Source organism: Syngnathus floridae, chromosome 7 (genome assembly GCF_059516105.1).
Source record: "Syngnathus floridae isolate MCC-2025c chromosome 7, RoL_Sflo_1.0, whole genome shotgun sequence".
In the NCBI taxonomy this organism is placed as follows: Eukaryota; Metazoa; Chordata; class Actinopteri; order Syngnathiformes; family Syngnathidae; genus Syngnathus; species Syngnathus floridae.
Window position 1 is genome coordinate 2,036,753 of NC_142419.1, and position 18,480 is coordinate 2,055,232.

Consider the following 18,480-nt stretch of genomic DNA (forward strand, 5'->3'; position numbering starts at 1 on the left):
TATGTTTCGTGCTTGCAGTCTCTGTAGCCAACAGTAGATGACGTGTGGGAGTTGATTAAAAATGACATTCACACTTGAATGAAAAAGTATAAAGGTATTAGGAATTTTGAGGATACAATAATTTTGTCAATTTTATCTGTGCAATCGATTGCGATCTGACAAAATTTCTGTGTTGATGAGTGGCCACTGCCCAGCAATGATGTGCACTTGTCCAGCGACGTCCGATGTAGCTAAATTGAAGGGCAGGCACATTGATCAAGTAGATGTATTGTTAAAACCCTATTTCAGGCTGTCATAAAGAAAGAACAGATGCAGGTCATATGGGAAAAAAATGATTTGAGCTGTATTTGCTTGCATTCTGAACATAGCCTTAGATTTAAATCCAAACCAATAAAATTACAATAGCATATTTACCTTCCCAGGGCCTGGTTTAGAGCTCGGTAAGCCTGAATCTCATACCACTGATGGCCAGAGAGAAGACCTCTACTCTTTGAGTGCTGATCATTGTATTTCATCTTGAGTTCGACCTGTAACACACCGTTATATAGTAAACTTTGGAACTTCTGTAAGATATGGATAATGGTTCTGTCAAAACCCATTAAAAGACCACTCAATTACTTTTGAAAATACATTTATCAACATTTAATCTTTGTTTGGGTTGTTAAAAAATACTCATGGTCCTTTGGGTATTTTGTTAATGTCCCAGAGAGGTGTCTATACTATTTACTTATTTAATACATGGGCACATGTAATGTGTTGATCTGTGAAGAAATGTTAACAAGAATGGCCTGAAACAGCATTTTATTCTGAAAATAACTTTAGTCGTAACATGAACCTGAACTTAAAACTATGGATAGTTTTATCTTACCTCACATATACTGTATGGGAGATATACCATGACAAATTGAGGGGATGGAAGTGGAAGTCATTCCTGTCCAAAAATTACAACAATTCTTGCATCCAGTGGAATCTGTCAATGCTGACTATTAGCATCAACAGTTTGATATGGAGCAATGAAAAGTTCACCTGCCATCTGAGGGGTAGCCATGAAGGGCAAGTGACTGAACAGAGCTATGACTAATCTTGACAGGTACTATCACTTTGCCCAGAGGAACAAAGGGATGTGACATAATGTTCCTCCATGTGTATCAAACAAAGTCATTGTAGCATGGCTTGCCTTTTTTCAAATAGTTACAACACTATGACTAAGCACAGCTCAAATACTGAAAGAACCACATAATAGGTACTACGTGCTTGTGGAAAAACACAAAATCACCATCATTATCAATACACAGTGAAACACTAGAAGCCTATTGAGTTGCGCTCAGTCTTTTATATACCGTATTTTTCGGACTAAAAGTCGCTCCGTTTATAAAACCATCTGTGTCACTCCAATTCATTAAATCCATCGATCGTCCTTTATTGAAACGATGCCGCGTATGCGCCGCGCCGCTGACGTCCGACTCGTCGTGAGTTGCAGTTGTAAATATTCCACAGATCAATATAACGATATATAAAGTATATATCAAATAACTATCATATAAACAACAATATTATCAAACCATCCAAATCATTAAATCCATCGATCAAATTCCTCGTCCTTTGTCAACAACGCCGCGCGCGCGCCGCTGACGTCAGCCTCGTCGTTATTCCACAGATCTAGTATATAACTATATTCTAGCGTTAACAAAGTACCAGGAAAGATGTGGGTTTGGTAAACGGCTCTTTATTTAACAAAACAAGAGTTCAACAAGCCAACAACTACTGAACTGTAACGATAAAACCATATACAAGTTGCTACACGAAATAAAATACATCAAATAACTATAACATAAATAGTTCACCGCCACAGGGCCCCAAGCACCGGCGTGGATTCCAGGCGTGTGGCGGCGTGGACATTCATCCCCGGAGGTGGCACTTCCAGCCACGGAGGAGGCTGGGACCTACGTAGAGTAGGACCGGGGGTGCGTAGGAGCAGTGTCCAAGCCCCATTCACCGTCCCCGGACAGCCACCAGGCCGAGCGCCGGTCCCCGACTTCCAGCCACGGTGGTGGAAGAGAGTTCCGTAGAATAGGACCGGGCGTGTGCAAAAGCCATGTCCGAGCCCCATCCACCGTCCCCGGAAAGCCACCCGGCCGGGCGCCGGCCCCCGACTTCCATCCACGGAGGTGAAAGAGAGCTCCGTAGAGTAGGACCGGGCGTGCGTAAAAGCCATAATAATTTTTCAAACCTTCTGTGTCACTTCAAATCATTAAATCCTTCAAACTCTTCGACCTCCATGTCACTTACAAACAAAGCCGCTAATGATGCCGGTAGTATGTGGGACCCTTCATCATCTTCGTCATCCCGTGATCGAATCCTTTGTCCTTTATGGAAACAAGTGCCGCGCCGCGTCACTTGCAGTTCAAATTACATTACTCATTTCGTTTTTTTAATTTTGAAAATTTGTGAAAAAATTCACATATAAGTCTCTCCTCAGTATAAGTCGCCCCCCCCACCCAAACTATGAAAAAAATGTGACTTATAGTCCGAAAAATACGGTACCCACTTTGCAGTATGAATACTGCCGAAAAAACAGAATCTGTCCTTTCCCGTCTGTCCCATCTATCTATCTATCTATCTATCTATCTATCTATCTATCTATCTATCTATCTATCTATCTATCTATCTATCTATCTATCTATCTATCTATCTATCTATCTATCTATCTATCTATCTATCTATCTATCTATCTAAACATGCCAAAAAAAGTGATTGTCCGCCATGAACCGCATGAGACAGCTTCTGCACAAAATGCCAGTAGCCCAGGGGGATTTTGTCATCTAAATCCAATCCTAACCCATTGTAGCATTTGGGCTTCTAACAAATCTGGCCTGCACACTGTCATTGCCAATCTAACATGACAGGTAACATATGTGAAAAAGCCAATTCTGGCTTGGAGCAAATCTCAAAAATGTGCAAGAAACAACAAGCTAGAAGCGATTAGTTAAAATGTCAAGGGATCACTTGCTTGCCTTGGCTTTGATTTCTGAAACCTGTTCATCCTGAAAAATATATTTGACCTTTATAAGACATGGCTCTTAGCAAAGGACATCTTAAATACTATTTTAAACTGGACTTTGGAGGTGGTGGTTAAAAAGGAGGCGAATTTTGAGCTACATGTCTCTCCCTGTGGCAGTTCGCGGCATCACTGAGGTTGCTGGGGCTTTCATCTGTTTCTCAAATGAATTGACATCATTGTGACTCATTAAGATGTGTCTGCTTGAGTGAGCAAGGAACATAGGCATTCGTTTAAAAAATAAACTGCTATTTTATCACATTATTCCTACTAACTCAATAGTCAAGTTAGTTCCATGTTGTCTTTTTTTTTTTTTTTTTTGCAAAAAACAAAACAAAAATACCCCCCCCCCAAAAAAAACAGCTACTTGAGGCTAGATGTAAATCTGGAAATAAAAGATGAAATATTGATTATGTATAATTTGAAGTGAATCCCAAATGGTTACTGTCTACAACAAACGTTTGAGGAGAGTGTAGATTTATAAAAGGAACTCAGAAATCAACATAGGAACGTTGGCAATTTAAACACAAAAAGTTGACAAAAATGATTTGGAGATCTTTCATCATGCAGTACTGCTAAAACAACAAACACAAGTGTACAGTTTTGACAAACTTAAAATCTATACACTGCTCTATGTGGAAACAAAAACGTTTTTCAGTTCAACACCAGGCGAGTGAGCGCTCAGGATTTCACGACACTGCGCGCTGGCACTCAGGAAACGTGGTTATCTTCATGCAAAAACACTACCGTTTTTTGTCCATAGGCACCGCAATAATCAACAAAAACTGAATCTTTCCCGGTGTTACTTTGAAAGTATCATAGATTAACAGCAACAGTTGATCACCCACTACCTACCTGGAGATTTTTAATATTTGGGAATGGGATTCCAATAGTGATCACTGCTCTGGCATTGTCATCTGTGAAGTCCAGTCCTTCACTCACTTTTCCCCGACACACAGCCATGAACAGAGCACCATCTATGGGAACAAAACCGGTAGTGAAAATATGCACCACAAGGGAAGGGTATAGAGCAGCGACCCCCAATCTTTTTAGCACCAGTAGGTGTAGGAGAGAATCCAGTCCATTTTTCAAAATAAAAGATCATTCAGACTCAGGTAAATAAAATGGAAATAATAAGTTATTTATACTTTCTTGTGCGGTCTGGTACCAAATGATCCACGGACCGGTACCGGTCTACGGCCCGGGGGTTGGAGACCACTGGTATAGAGTACAATAAAAGGAATTTAAAATGATTTGGAGCTGCACTCAAAAAGGGGAAGTCACCCCCAAAAAATTATTCGCAATATGTCTCTTACTAGGGTATGTCTACTACTCTAAATATGGTATTCTAATTTTGCCAAAACTGGTGAGCCGTATTGGTTGTGACATGAGACCTGAAAATTAAGAGGTAATTTTCAGTCGCTGGCAAGTCGACCAACGAAACATTAATCAGAAAACGTTGTTTTGCCTAGGTGAACTGCACAGTCCAACTAGTCTTTCGGTTGACTTCCACTTTAAGTTGAGTGAAGTGGATAATTTTAAAGAACTGGAGCTTAGAAACCAGACGGTGACAATTTGTATCTTGCTGCTTCCAAAAGCTAAAAAAACAGGTCAAATATAAAGCAATGTGAGTTGAAAATCACCTTGAGGGATGAATACAAAAGAAATCTCACCTCTTTTCTCATAGGACTTAATCGCATTGTAGTAAGCCTGAAGTAGTTCATCCAAGTCATTCTTGCCACCACCACGAGGCTCTGTTATCACTTCTTTTTGTTTCTCAAGTTTTTCCCAAACACCGGTGATGTTCCACCGATCCCGCATCTTATTGAGCATCTGAACAAATTAGAATATCCTCATATTGAAAAAATAGTCATTGTCAAATTGATTTATTAAATAAGAAGAATCCATTGCAGTGGTGCCTTGAGATGAGTTCAATTCTGTGACCATGCTAGGAACTCAAAACACCTCAAATCACCTTTAGCTTTTGAAATAAATGGAATTTTACCCCCTCCAACAATCAAAACATTTTGTAATGTATATTTCCAACAAGGAAAATAGCACCCACAATACAAAAACACATTGTGATAGTATTATTAAATACATTTACTATTATTTAAAACAAGTATTTTTAAAAACATTTTCTATTTGGGGCTTTTTGGTATTGGTTAGGATAAGCTCAAACATTTTAAAGTTTGAACAGTCAAAAATATATACGATGAAAAAAAAATATATGGATGAATAAACAAAAAAAAGAGCTGTGAGCAGCTACAAAGGGCCTTGCAGCTCTGGCAACATTGTGTTACTGGCACGTTGGGATACTGGCACATTGGAATTGGGATTTACAATTAAAATGAAGTACATCTGCGGTGAGCACATTCGCCTTACAATTCAGCTGATTGTGGCTCGAGCCTTCCTGTGTGAAAGTTGCATGTTTTACCCATGCCTGTGTGGGTTTTCTCCGGGTAATCGGGATTCCTCTCACATCCTAAAAGCATGAATGGTAGGCAGATTGACCTAGATCAGTGGTTCTTAACCTGGGTTCAATCGAACCCTAGGGGTTCGGTGAGTCGGTCTCAGGGGTTCGGCAGAGCCTCCACTGCGGAGGTCGGAACACACTTGATTCATTGTGTAATTTGGTGATGACGGATATCTGAACTGGTCTTGCAAAGGCAACAGCAGAAGTCGTTTTGCTCTTTGAAGAAGAATTCGTTTTGTTCTTTGAACAAGGTGACGTTCATGCACGGCTCATTTTGTGCACCAGTAAAAAACATCTATGTCTTGAGTTTAAAGAAATTATTTTATTTTTCATTAAAGAGGGGTTCGGTGAATGAGCTAGATAGAATAGACCTAGATCAGGCATGTCCAAAGTCCGGCCCACAGGCCAAATCTGGCACCCGGTCAGATTTCATACGGCCCGCAGCTTCGGTCTTATAATGTATTATTTATGGCCTGCTTGCACTGTCAAACTGAATAAAAAAATCATGACACTTGAAACTGTAATTCCTCCTATTACCTAAAGGTGGCAGCACCACCCCTCTCCGCTCATTTCTGCCAAGGCGACTGCAAAGAAAACGAGGAAAGTTGACATTGAGGGCCGTCACTTTCAAGAGGGAATTACAATACCGTATTTTTCGGACTAAAAGTCGCTCCGGAATATAGGTCGCATTAGCCATAAAATGCACAATAACGTGGAAAAAACAAACATTGCTCCGGAGTATAAATCGCATTTTGGGGGAAATTTATTCGACAAAATCCAACACCAAGAACAGACATGAACGAGCAACAACAGGCTAAATGATAGGTATGCTAACGTGAACTAAACAGAAACGAAGAGCTGAGAATGGGCCGGACGTAACATTCCGAGTTATTCAAATAACTATTACATACATAACACGTTTATAAAACCATCTGCGTCACTCCAATTCATTATACCCATCGCTCGTCCTTTATGCCAACAATGGGTGCGCGCTGCTGACGGCGCTTGCACTTCAAAATATTTCACAGGCCCATATAACGATACATGAATTATATATCAAATAACTATTATATGAGCAATAATATTATCAAACCATCTGTGTCACTCCAAATCATTAAATCGTTCAGTCTACAGGGGACCGAAAGGTAAATGCTGTGTCTGCAAAATCTCTTTCCCTTCCACCATTTCCCCCACCCTCTGCTCTAACTGCCCCAACAAATCCCACCGCTCAAATCCTATCTCGCTCCCAAACTTACAAACTGGCTATGCTCAAACTGCTCGCCTATCTTATCACCACAAAACCTTTTATCACAACCATCCTCATCCACCACCCAAGCACCAGCGACAGTACAACAACAACAAGCTATAAATGCTAACTGCCCTATCTGTGATAAAAAACTTGTTGTATTGCGTTCCCCCTTTACCTGTAGTAGGTCCTGCAAGCGCGCCTTCCATGCCAAATGCGCCCCCGAAACACGACATACACTGACTCTACTTCGCAGGAACAACAACTGGTGCTGCCAAAGCTGTCAAGATCTTAAACCCTCCTGCCCACAACAAGCCACTGACAGGATAGCCGATCTCCCAGCATCACATAAAACAACACCATCCTACAGTGGAACTGTGATTGCCTGGCAACAAAGATTATCGAACTCCAAGAAGTGACGGCAAATCTGAACATCGACCTCATCCTCCTGCAAGAAACGAAACTGGCAATCGAGGACCCAACGCCTCAGCTACCTGGCTTCAACGTGATTCGTCAAGATCGTAAAGGCTCAGGCACAAAACTACGGCGAGGCGGGGGTCTTCTTATCTACCTGAGATCCGGCACCCCCCTACTCCATTCTTCCCTCGACTCCCTCAGGTCCACTCAAACTCCAACATCTACACATCCCCATCGCCCGTAGGCATGTTAACGCATGTTAACGCTTACATCCCCCCGGCGACATCGGAACAGTGTCAGGTCCACTAAGACCCCTCCTGGCTGAGCCGGCTTCCTACAGAGAAGGGCCTTATCTGCGGGGATTTCAATGCACACCACACGGCCTGGGATGAATTTGCAAAGGCAGATCCCAGGGGTAATGCCACGAATGGGTCGACGACCATGACAAAACTCTCCTTAATGACGGTGTACCAACAAGGGCTGCCCGTTACCAACAAGGAGCAGGCCTGAGCACTCCCGACCTTACGATAGCGGACCCCACTACGGCTGAACACTTGTGCTGGGAACCGATCGACGAAATGACGTCTGACCACAGGCCTATTTTGATTAGATGGAACCAAACACTAAAAGTTGATCATCAAGAATGACGAGTGTGTCCCAACCTTTCGAAGGCGGACTGGAAGCAAGTCAGCGCCATCATACTAGACCGGCTACCACTGATATCCTCTGCTGCTACAGCCCCGGAAAAGCTGCAACTCCTAGTCCAGCATATGAAGGAAGCAGCCGCTCTGGCAATACCAGCTAAAGTTACCCACCAGAAGGAGCTCCCTTGGCTGACACAGGACCTGAAAGAACTCATCCACGAGAGGGATATACTGCACCAAAATCTACATAACAATGGGAAAGAATGGCTTAACCTTTGTAAACGTGTCAAGGAAGAAACTGATGAAGCAAAAAGAAATGCATGTCGTGCTCACCTAGCCAAGACTGCCGAGACTAAATCTACGGGATAAGCGTGGTCCCTCGCAAAGTCCCTCTCAGGCAACAAAACGCAACACTCTGGTGAGACACTGGTCTATAAGAATAAAGAATAAGTCAGCGACCGCGCCAAAACCACTGCATTTATCAGAGTATGCCTCGGTCGGCGGACGCAAAAGTGACAAACCAAGGAGAAGAGTGGTGCATAATCTTCGAACGACAACCCACAGCTTACTCGGTTCACCGCGACAAGTACTCGAGCTCCCGTTCACCGTTAATGAGCTACAGGCCGCGCGACATCAACTCAAAGCAGGCAAGGGAGCTGGACCTGATGGCATTGCTCACGACCACCTGATAAACCTCCCGGAAGCTCTTCTCCTTGAACTGCTCCACATCGTCAATACCAGTTGGCTAGAGAGCTGGTGCCCGCAAGCTTGGTGCGTGGCTACCGTCATACCCTTCCTCAAAAAAGGGAAAGCACCACAGGACGTTGGAAACTACAGACCCATCGCTCTCACCTCTACGCTCAGCAAAACGATGGAGCGGCCCATCGTCAACTGTCTTGCATGGTGGTTGGAAGACAAACGGTTCCTCAGTCATTGGCAGGCCGGTTTTCAAAAGGGAAGGAGTACGACGGACCAAGCCCTTCGACTGTCGCAGTTAATCTCCGACGGCTTTCAGTCAACAAAGCGCCAGCGTACGATTGCAACATTCTTCGACTTCAGCAAAGCGTATGATCAGGTCTGGAGAACAGGTCTCCTTCAGAAAATGGCAGACATGGGGGTCCGCTTTCGCTTCATCAAATGGACCGCCTCCTGGCTCACTAACCATACAGCCAGAGTCAAGATTAACGCCACCTCAGGAAGGAGCATAAAGTTAAAGTTAAAGTCCCAATGATCATCGTCACACACACATCTGGGTGTGGTGAAATTTGTCCTCTGCATTTAACCCATCCCCATGTGATTTTGATCCATCCCCTGGGGGAGAGGGGAGCAGTGAGCAGCAGCGGTGCCGCGCTCGGGAATCATTTGGTGATCTAACCCCCCAATTCCAACCCTTAATGCTGAGTGCCAAGCAGGGAGGCAATGGGTCCCATTTTTATAGTCTTTGGTATGACCCGGCCGGGGTTTGAACCCACAACCTTCCAGCCTCAGGGCGGACACTCTACTACTAGGCCACTGAGCTGGTAACCTTCACAGAAGGACTTCCGCAAGGCTCAAACATAACCCCGTCCCCACCTTCCTTGGTGTTTCTTTCGACCGACAACTCACGTTTACGGAGCACGCAAAAAAGTCCGACAAGCAATGTCAAAATGGTTTAACCTCCTCTGCAAGCTCAGTGGCACCTTGCGGGGATGGCAACCGAACGACCTCAGAAAGGTGTACCTATATTGCCACCCAAAAAAGCCTTCCAGAATATGCTGCATGGGCCCTCAGGCTGGCTGCAACCCACCTCAAGTCCCTTGAAACAGCCCAAATGGAAGCAGCCTGCGCTATAACCCACCATGTCCGGTCAACCCCAACGAAGCAGTCCTGCACGAGGCTCATCTTACACCCCTCTCACCCTGTCTAAAAGTGCAGTCCCTTCTGAAAGCTGACGCATGGAACCAGCTGTCCCCTACAGACCCCCGATACCACCTTCTTCACGAAAACCTTAAAATGCGGCTGCAAAAGAAGTCAGACTGGCGCTCAACAACTCTCCCCCGTCTTACCGCCCTTAACCTTCACCTTCCCTGTATATATTCTTCCCAGCCCTTACCACCCTGGCTTTTACCTCCTCCCACTCCAACTGTTTTTGCTCAACTTTTAAAGCAAATGCCAGTCAGGATACAGAGAGCTAGGGCCGAAGAGCTGATCCTAAATGTAGGTAAAACACATCTTCACGGACGGATCCACTAAAGAAGACACCACGGATGGCGGTGCAGGGTTCATCGTCTTCAAGGAGGACTTGGTCTTCCATCAATGGCATGGTGCCACAGGTGCTCAAAGCAGCTCCGAAAAAGTGGCACTCACTGAGGCAGTCTCCTGGCTGATGACAGCACCCAACTGGCAAACATCAATATTCCTCACTGATTGCAAATCACTAGTTCTAGCCATGGGAAACCCCCTTACGCAAGACCCAGGGATGAGAATGGCAAATGAAAAAAAACACTGAAAAGTAGCCGGGGTCTGGTGGCGGCATGCCCCACTGCCCGTAGGGGGCCAGGGGCCGCAGCCCCCCCCCCCCCCAATGGGGCGGCAGTGGGCCAGGGGCCATAGGCCCCCATTGGGAGCTGCAGGGGCCGCAGTCCCCTATTGGGGCCCACAGGCCCCCATTGGGGGCCGCAGGCAACGCCCCAGACGCTCAGGGGGAAAAGCTCCCTGGAAACTCCCGGATTTTGGCAGTATAGCAACCACAAAACCATTAATGTCATCACTCAATTTCAACAGTTTTGTTAAAAAAACTATTCCTGCTTGGTGGGCTACCAAGGTGAATATAATACAGTCAAGCCTCGGTTTTCGACCACAATCCGTCCCAGAATAAGGTTCGAGAAGCGAATCGGTCGAATTCCGAATCTATTTTTCCCATTATAAACAATGGAAAATTTTTAGTCCGTTCCAAGACTTTTTTAAGCATTTTTTCATTTGCACATTTTTGTCCGATCGCGCAACTGCAGCGCACCGCCGAACGCGCAACCGTAGCGCATCACCGACTGCGCAACTGCACCGCGCTGGTTGCATTATTGTGACAGAGCCGTCGCTGAAATTTAGAAAATATTTTTAAACTCCTGATATACTTTCTAAAATTGAAGCGGACCTCAGTGCGCTGGGGAGCTTAATTTAGTCCGATCGCGCAACCGCAGCGCGCCGGGCGCTCACTGTCGCATTGCTTTAAGAGCGTCTTTGTGTTCCGAGTTGTATGATGACGCTACGCTGCTCTCGAGCCATGCCCATCTGAAGCAGTTCCTGATCCCGTTCGACTTGTCTATTTCCCTGGCACGATCCTCGTCTTTTTTCTCTAAAAAACATAAAAACAATTTTCTCAACGGATCTACACGATTCACGCAAATGATACTCCTGACGGAAAAAAACACGGAAATCCGCGGATCCGCGGAAGGTTCTCATCCCTGAAGACCCTACCATTCAGAGGCTCCAGGGTGATCTCACACTTCTCCCTCCGTCTCAGCGACTCCAATTACTGTGGATCCCGGGCCACTGTCACCTACGTGGGAACAACCTGGCGAACAGGCAAGCTAAACTAGGGTCGAACGACGGCCAACCTCCCACCCCCCCGATGCAGCCACGAGACGCGCCATCATCCAGCGTGAAGATCGCCCTCCCCCTTTCTACCACCCCTGCCTCTTGCAGACATACACCGCAAAAGTCACTGAGGAAGAACTTGCCTAGCCGAAAGGGGATCGCACCGATCTGATTCGTTTCCATAGTGGACACCATCCCCTGCTCCGTCGTTCGCTCCACCTTATGGGGAAATCCGACTCGGATCGCTGCCGCTTGTGCGACGAGGAGACGGTGTCAGAAAAATGTATATATATGTTATCATGTGTTCTCTAATGAGTGCTTAATCACAATATTACTGCAAAGTATTCTTACTGTTTTGCCTTGCTGTTTCTGATCTTGTGCAACAGAAGAAGAAAGGTTATGGCTGGGTCAGGGGAGAGGTGACGGCGGTGTCAAGCAAGATACTACTGACACCTCAGAGAAGAGAACATCTACCAGAATAGATCGTAGTAAAATAACACGTCAAACGATGTGCCATGACCCTTCAAGAGAACATCACCTTCCTGTTTCCATCTCTCAGAGCCGAAGAAAGTTGTTGATTGCTTAAACCGTTTTGCTGATACTATCTTATCAGTATCTAACACATTGTGCATCACTTCTTATTTATTGCTTATGAGACGAAGCCCACGCGCTTCTCCCCCACCCTTAGGGGACAATAAGTCTCACACTGTGGGTAGGACAAATCCAAATAAAAAGAGCGGGAGTGCAGACAGATATTTAGTGTAGTAGGATTGTTGTAAGTGATCTGTACTGCACTCCTCGCGAGGATTGAATCCATATTCTGTCTCACTTGTGTTTGTCTGCTGATACTTTTCTCTGTTGTTGTTGGTCGTTCATGTCTGTTCTTGGTGTTGGATTTTGTCGAATAAATTTCCCCAAAATGCGACTTACACTCCGGTGCAACTTATTTATGTTTATTTTTAACTTTATTGTGCATTTAATGGCTGATGCGACGTATATTCCGAAGCGACTTTTAGTCCGAAAAACATGGTAGTTTTTTCGGACATTTTTTAACTACAAAAATTTCATGCAAATACACACTCTTCTAAAACAAATTTCATTGTCACAATTGTCTTTATTTTTCAAATGACAAAATAACCAAATATAAGCCACTCAGGCAGATATGAACAACTCTAAAAACACAAATTGGAAACAACAAAAATGAAGACTCGGATAACATTGAACAAACTGTATGAAATACCTTAAATTTACATGAGTTTATAATCATTTTTGCCTCATGAACATTTTAAACAGGAGTTATAAGTAATGCAAAGTTGTCTGTTATTATTAAAACTTAAAACAAGTGAATTTTGCTCTTGTCATTAACAATATCTTTCAGAAAGTACCGTATTGGCCTGAATATAAGACGACCCTGACTCAAGTTTGAAAAAAACTTTTTGAACACCAAATTTAATTTTTATACAGAAAATAATTACCGTATTGGCCCGAATCTGAGACAGTGTTTTTTGCATTGAAATAAGACTCAAAAAGTAGGGGTCGTCCTACATTTGGGTGTAGACATTATACCCATTCACAATGCTAGATGGCGCCAGATATCTTTAAAGCGAATGCTGAACTTAACTCCCCAGGCCAAAACGAACCCGTCCTCGTACGCGCACACACTCCTGTCGAGCTCTTGAAAGCGGCCGCTTTGAGGACAATGGAAAGCTTTTCTCTGATTGTGAGCATTTTTAGGCGATCTTTTTGAGCTCTCCATCTCCGTACATTACACTCTGTGACACCATATTTCACAGCCGCTTTGCAATTGTTTGAAGACTCTGCCTCATTTATCACCATCATCTTGAAGTTTGCATCATAACAATCTCCTCAGCTGCCGGTTAACCTGGCCGATCTTCGACCCACTTTTCTCCAGATTGTCGCTACGTTTCTCTTTTTTCTGTTATCTCTTCTCTTATTTTCTTCTCTTTTCTTGCTTACCTCTGTTTTTTATTTTTCTTCTTCGTGCTACCGTTATTTTTATTATTATTCTCCGTGACAGAGGTTCACATTGGCCTGGGGAGTTAAATTCAGCATTCGCTTTAAAGAAATCTGGCGCCATCTAGCGTTGTGAATGGGTATAATGTCGAGACCCCGAATGTAAGACAACCCCCACTTTTTCAGTCTTATTTCAATGCAAAAAACACCATCTTATATTCGAGCCAATACGGTAATAGTTTGTGTCACGTCTACAGGCTCATAACATCAACAGTATTAACATGGCCACTTCGGAGCTTGCTTTAGTAATATTTACTCTTGACTCACAGCCCCGCGTGAAGAATCACTGTTGTGATGCCAATTCAGTGTCACGTCTCATCCTCGGTTGTTTTATTATGTGCATATTGTCATAGTTTCTGTCCGTGTGCCTGTGTGCTCGCCCCTCCCCTCCTGTGTGCCCATGATCAGTGTGAACATTCTCACCTGCCTCTTGTTACCTGTCGTGTATTTAAGTCCTGTCTGCCCCTCACATCTCAAACGGCTTCACATATCCACAGTTGAGAATTAATCTCTAGATCGCCCGATCTTAACTCCCGTGAGCCCAAGGAAAAACTCAGAAAACCCCAACTGGGGAAAAATGAGAAACCTTGAGAAGGGATTGCAGATGGGAGGATCCCCTTCCAGGACGACCAGGTTGCAACGGATGCAGAGGGGGCAACATTGAACACACAATATAAAACAATCCAAAGAAAAAGTAAAGTAGATGCAAATAGCAGGAAGATTGTTGTCTCAGTTGTCATGGCAATGTTTATGAGGGGGTGATCCGCCTCAGATCTAGTCCTGATTGGTCGACATGGAATCCAGACAGCCATTTTCATTTTGGGTGTCACCTAATCCCCTCCTCGTCAGAGAGCACAAACCACAGCCAAATCGGCCAACACAGGTTAATTAAAGGCCAAAGCATAAAACTTGGTTTTTAATCATGTCATATTGCTTCTAGTAAATTTCTCCGCTGTGGGATGATTAAAGTTCTATCATCATCATCATCATCATCATCATCATAAGGTAGCAGGTCTGATATCTATCGGTAGAACATTCCAAAGCTCTGGAGCTCGAATAGAGAATATTCTTGTCTCTCCAGACTTCTAAAGGACCAGCATTTTGCGAAAAAAGGGTTTGGGACGGAACATAAGGTACAACACTTCACTGGTTTCTCTTATATCAAACATCAGTGGACACTCTGATGAAGGCGGAAGAAACCGCCGAAACATGTCAGGTAATGAACCTAAAACAATTTGTTTGATATAAAAGAAACCAGTGAAGTGATTAAAAAAAAAGGAAAAACAAGATGAACTTAGTACAAATAAGGTACAACACGTTCGACGAGATAGGAAGGCGCTAAACCATGCAGTGTTATATACAAACCGGATTCGGATGAAGTTGGGAAATTGTGTAAAATGTAAATAAAAACAAAATACGATGATTTGAAAATCCTTTTCAACCTATATTCAATTGAATACACTACAAAGACAACATATTTAATGCTCAAACTCATAAACTTTTATTTTATTTTTCAAATAATAATTAACTTAGAAATTCGTGGCTGCAACACGTGCAGTAGAAGTTGGGAAAGGGCATGTTCGTTACGTCACCTTTCATTTTAATAACACTCAATAAATGTTTTGGAAAAGAGGATTCTCTTAGCTTCTCATGTGGAATTATTTTCCATTCTTGCTTGATGAACCGCTTTGGTTGTTCAACAGTCCGGGGTCTTCCCTGTCGTATTTTACGCTTCATAATGCGCTACGCATTTTCAATGGGAGACAGGTCTGGACTGCAAGCGGGCCAGGGGAGAACCTGGACTCCCTTACTTCGAAGCCATGCTGTTCTAATACGTGCAGATTGTGGCTTGGCATTATCTTGCTGAAATAAGCAGCGGCGTCCATGAAAAAGATGTCGCTTGGACGGCAGCATATGTTGCTCCAAAATCTTTTCAGCATTTATGTTGCCTTCACAGAAATGTAAGTCACCTGTCCCATGGGAACTAATGCACCCCCATACCATCACAGATGTTGGCTTTTGAACTTTGCGTTGATAACAGTCTGAATGGTCCGCTTCCTCTTTGGTCCGGAGGACACAACGTCCAGTGTTTCCAAAAACAACTTGAAAAGTGATCTCATCTGACCACAAAACACTTTTTCATTGTGCATCAGTCCATTTTACATGTGCTCGGGCCCAGAGAACCCGGCGGCATTTCTGGATGTTGTTCATGAACGGCTTTTGCTTTGCATGGTTTTAACCCGTACTTACTGATGTAGTGATGAACTGTATTTACTGACAGTGGTTTTCTGAAGTTTTCCTGAGCCCATTTGGTGATATCCTTTACACACTCATGTCGGTTTTTAAAGCAGTGCAGTCTGAGGTATCGAAGGTCACGGTCATTCAGTCTTGGCTTCCGGCCGTGGCGCTTACATACGTGCAGTGATTTCACCAGATTCTCTGAACCTTTTGATAATATATTGGACCGTAGATGTTGAAAACCCTAAATTCTTTGCAATTTTGGTTTGAGCAATGTTTTTCTTAAACTGTTCAACTATTTTCTCACGCAGTTGTGGACTAAGTGGTGAACCTCGCCCCATCCTTGCTTGTGAATGACTGAGCATGTTTGGAGAGGCTCCTTTTATACCCAACATGGTACCCAATTAGCCTGATCACATGTGGGATGTTCCAAATAGCTGTTTGATGAGCTTTTCTCAGCTTTCTCAGTATTTTTTGCCACCTTTCCCAACTTCTACTGGAAGTGTTGCAGCCATGAAATTCAAAGTTACTTATTATTTGGCAAAAAAATGTTAAGTTTATCAGTTTGAACATTAAATGTTCTCTTTGTAGTGTATTCAATTGAATATGGGTTGAGAAGGATTTTCAAATCGTTGTATTGTGGTTTTATTTACATTTTACACAATTTCCCAACTTCAACGGAATCCGGTTTGTAGGTTGGTAAGAGATCCTTGAAGTCACATCTTAAGTGGACTGGGAGCCAATGAGAGTTGGCTAGTGCCGGGGCAATATGATCAAACTTTCTCTTCCTTGTGAGCAGTCTAGCTGCAGAATTTTGTACCAACTGTAGACTTTTAATACTAGACCTAGGAAGACCAGAGAACAAAAAATTAAAGTACTCAAGGCGCAACGTAATGAACGGATGTATAGTAATTTCCGCATCACGGGTTGAAAGGATCGGACATATCTTAAAAAAAAAAACGCAGTTTCTAGTTACAGTATTTTCCGGACTATAAATCACAGTATTTTTTCATAGGGTGTGACTTATACTCTGGAGCAACTTATGTGTGAAATTATTAACACATTATTACGTAATTCAATATGTTATTTTCACACTAAACCGCAAGAGGGCACTCGAGGCCTGTGTTGGCAACTGACGAGTCTGACGTAAGTGACGTAGAAAAGAAAGCGCCGCAACTTCTACCTCCGGAGTTAGCGGAGTTGTTTAAAAGTGACACAAAGGATAACAATTTCATTGTATTTAGTGATTTGGAGTGACAAGGGTGGTTTGGTTAACATGTTTGCGTGTTATTTATGCTGTAGTTATCTGAATAACTCTTAATATGTAACATACCAGGCACGTTCTCAGTTCATTGTTTGTCATGTAACATTAGCATATCATACAAATATCCAGCTTGTTGTTGCCTTTATTCTATTTTTATTTTATGTCTGTTCTTGGTGTTGGATTTTATTAAGTAAATTTTCCCCCAAATGCGATTTATACTCCAGTGCCTTCTTTATTTTGCATTTTATGGCTGGTGCGACTTGTACTCTGGAGCAATTTATAATCCAGAAAATACGGTATGTTTTTAATGTGTTTTTGAAAAGAGAGAGTTTGGTTATATATTAAACAAAGATTCGTTACAGTATCACTTTGGGTAATTTATCTAGCTTGACAGCGGTTTCCTTAAATAGGTGCTGATTACGAGCAGGACCAATTATCAACATCTCGGTTTTATCTGGGTTAGGAAGTAGGAAATGGAGAGACATCTGTTGTTTAATCTCAACAAGACACACCTCAGGATTACAACAATCCCGCGGATTTGTCATTTCTAACGGCATATATAATTGGGTGTCATCCGCATAACCATGAAAACCAATATTATATGTACGTATAATGTCCCCATGCGGAATCATGTAAATATAGTGTACTATATTTATATATATAGTATATAGTAGGTCCAACTACAGATCGTGACACCACAAGTAACATTAATGAACTCAGAGGTCGTGTTGCCATGGAGAGGTGGATCCTCTCTGAGAGATAAAAACTAAAGAAAGCAGGGCTGTGGACTCGGACTCGGGGACTCGGACTCGGTCGGACTCGGTCATTTTTGCCGGACTCGGACTCGGTGCTGATTTTGACCGAGTCCACCGAGTCCGACAATAATACGTTTAATTTTATTTTCATCATGCTGCTGAGAATGCGCGTAGGAATACTGTCCACAGCCCTGCTTACGATCAATGCGGCCACGTTGAGTTGCACTTAGGCTAATGTTTACATTATGTACCAATGTCAAGGATGATTATGTCACCCAGCTTATATCATTATTTTGATTTTGATCTAAATTAGCCTTGAATAAAGACTAAGCAGTCACATGAATTAACAGAAAAAATGGACAGCCGGACTCGGACTCGGACACTGACTCGGTGGTCAAGAGGCCGGACTCGGACTCGGTGCAAAAATCCGACCGAGTCCACAGCCCTGAAAGAAAGTGCCGGCGTCGAAATACCAACGACGGTTTCAAGGCGATCTAATAGTATGTTGTGATCGACAGTGTCGTAGGAAGCACGATGATCGAGTAATAATAGTGCAGATGAGGTGTTTGAGTCCATATCCAGGGATAAGAATTTTCCGCGGATCCGCGGATTTTCGTGTTTTTTTCTGTCGAAAGTATCATTTTCGTGAATCATGTAAATCTGTTGACATTTTTTTATATATTTTTTATGTATATATGAGGTGTAACTGCTGAAGTCGAAGCAGTTGTGTCTTTCGCCGCTGGGCGGAGCTGTTGCGGCTCTGGCGAAGCTTCAA

The 18,480-nt window shown here is 43.3% G+C and overlaps 1 protein-coding gene across 20 annotated transcripts in view; it reads right to left on the reverse strand.

Moving 5' to 3' along the window:
- Positions 1–18,480, reverse strand: part of brip1 (BRCA1 interacting DNA helicase 1) — a 204,647-nt gene that overhangs the window by 63,676 nt on the left and 122,491 nt on the right. For 16 of the 20 annotated variants that reach the window (XR_015859326.1, XR_015859327.1, XR_015859328.1 and 13 more), the window contains 3 exons: positions 4,732–4,891; positions 3,914–4,035; positions 415–527 (listed from right to left, as the gene is read on the reverse strand). Coding sequence is in view for 16 of the 20 variants with exons in the window: in XM_088380208.1 (XP_088236334.1) it covers positions 415–527; positions 3,914–4,035; positions 4,732–4,891 (395 nt within the window). In the remaining 4 variants the exon portion in view is untranslated. The remainder of the gene's footprint in view (positions 1–414; positions 528–3,913; positions 4,036–4,731; positions 4,892–18,480) is intronic. The other 4 variants (XR_015859329.1, XM_088380205.1, XM_088380204.1 and 1 more) reach the window with 1 other exon arrangement.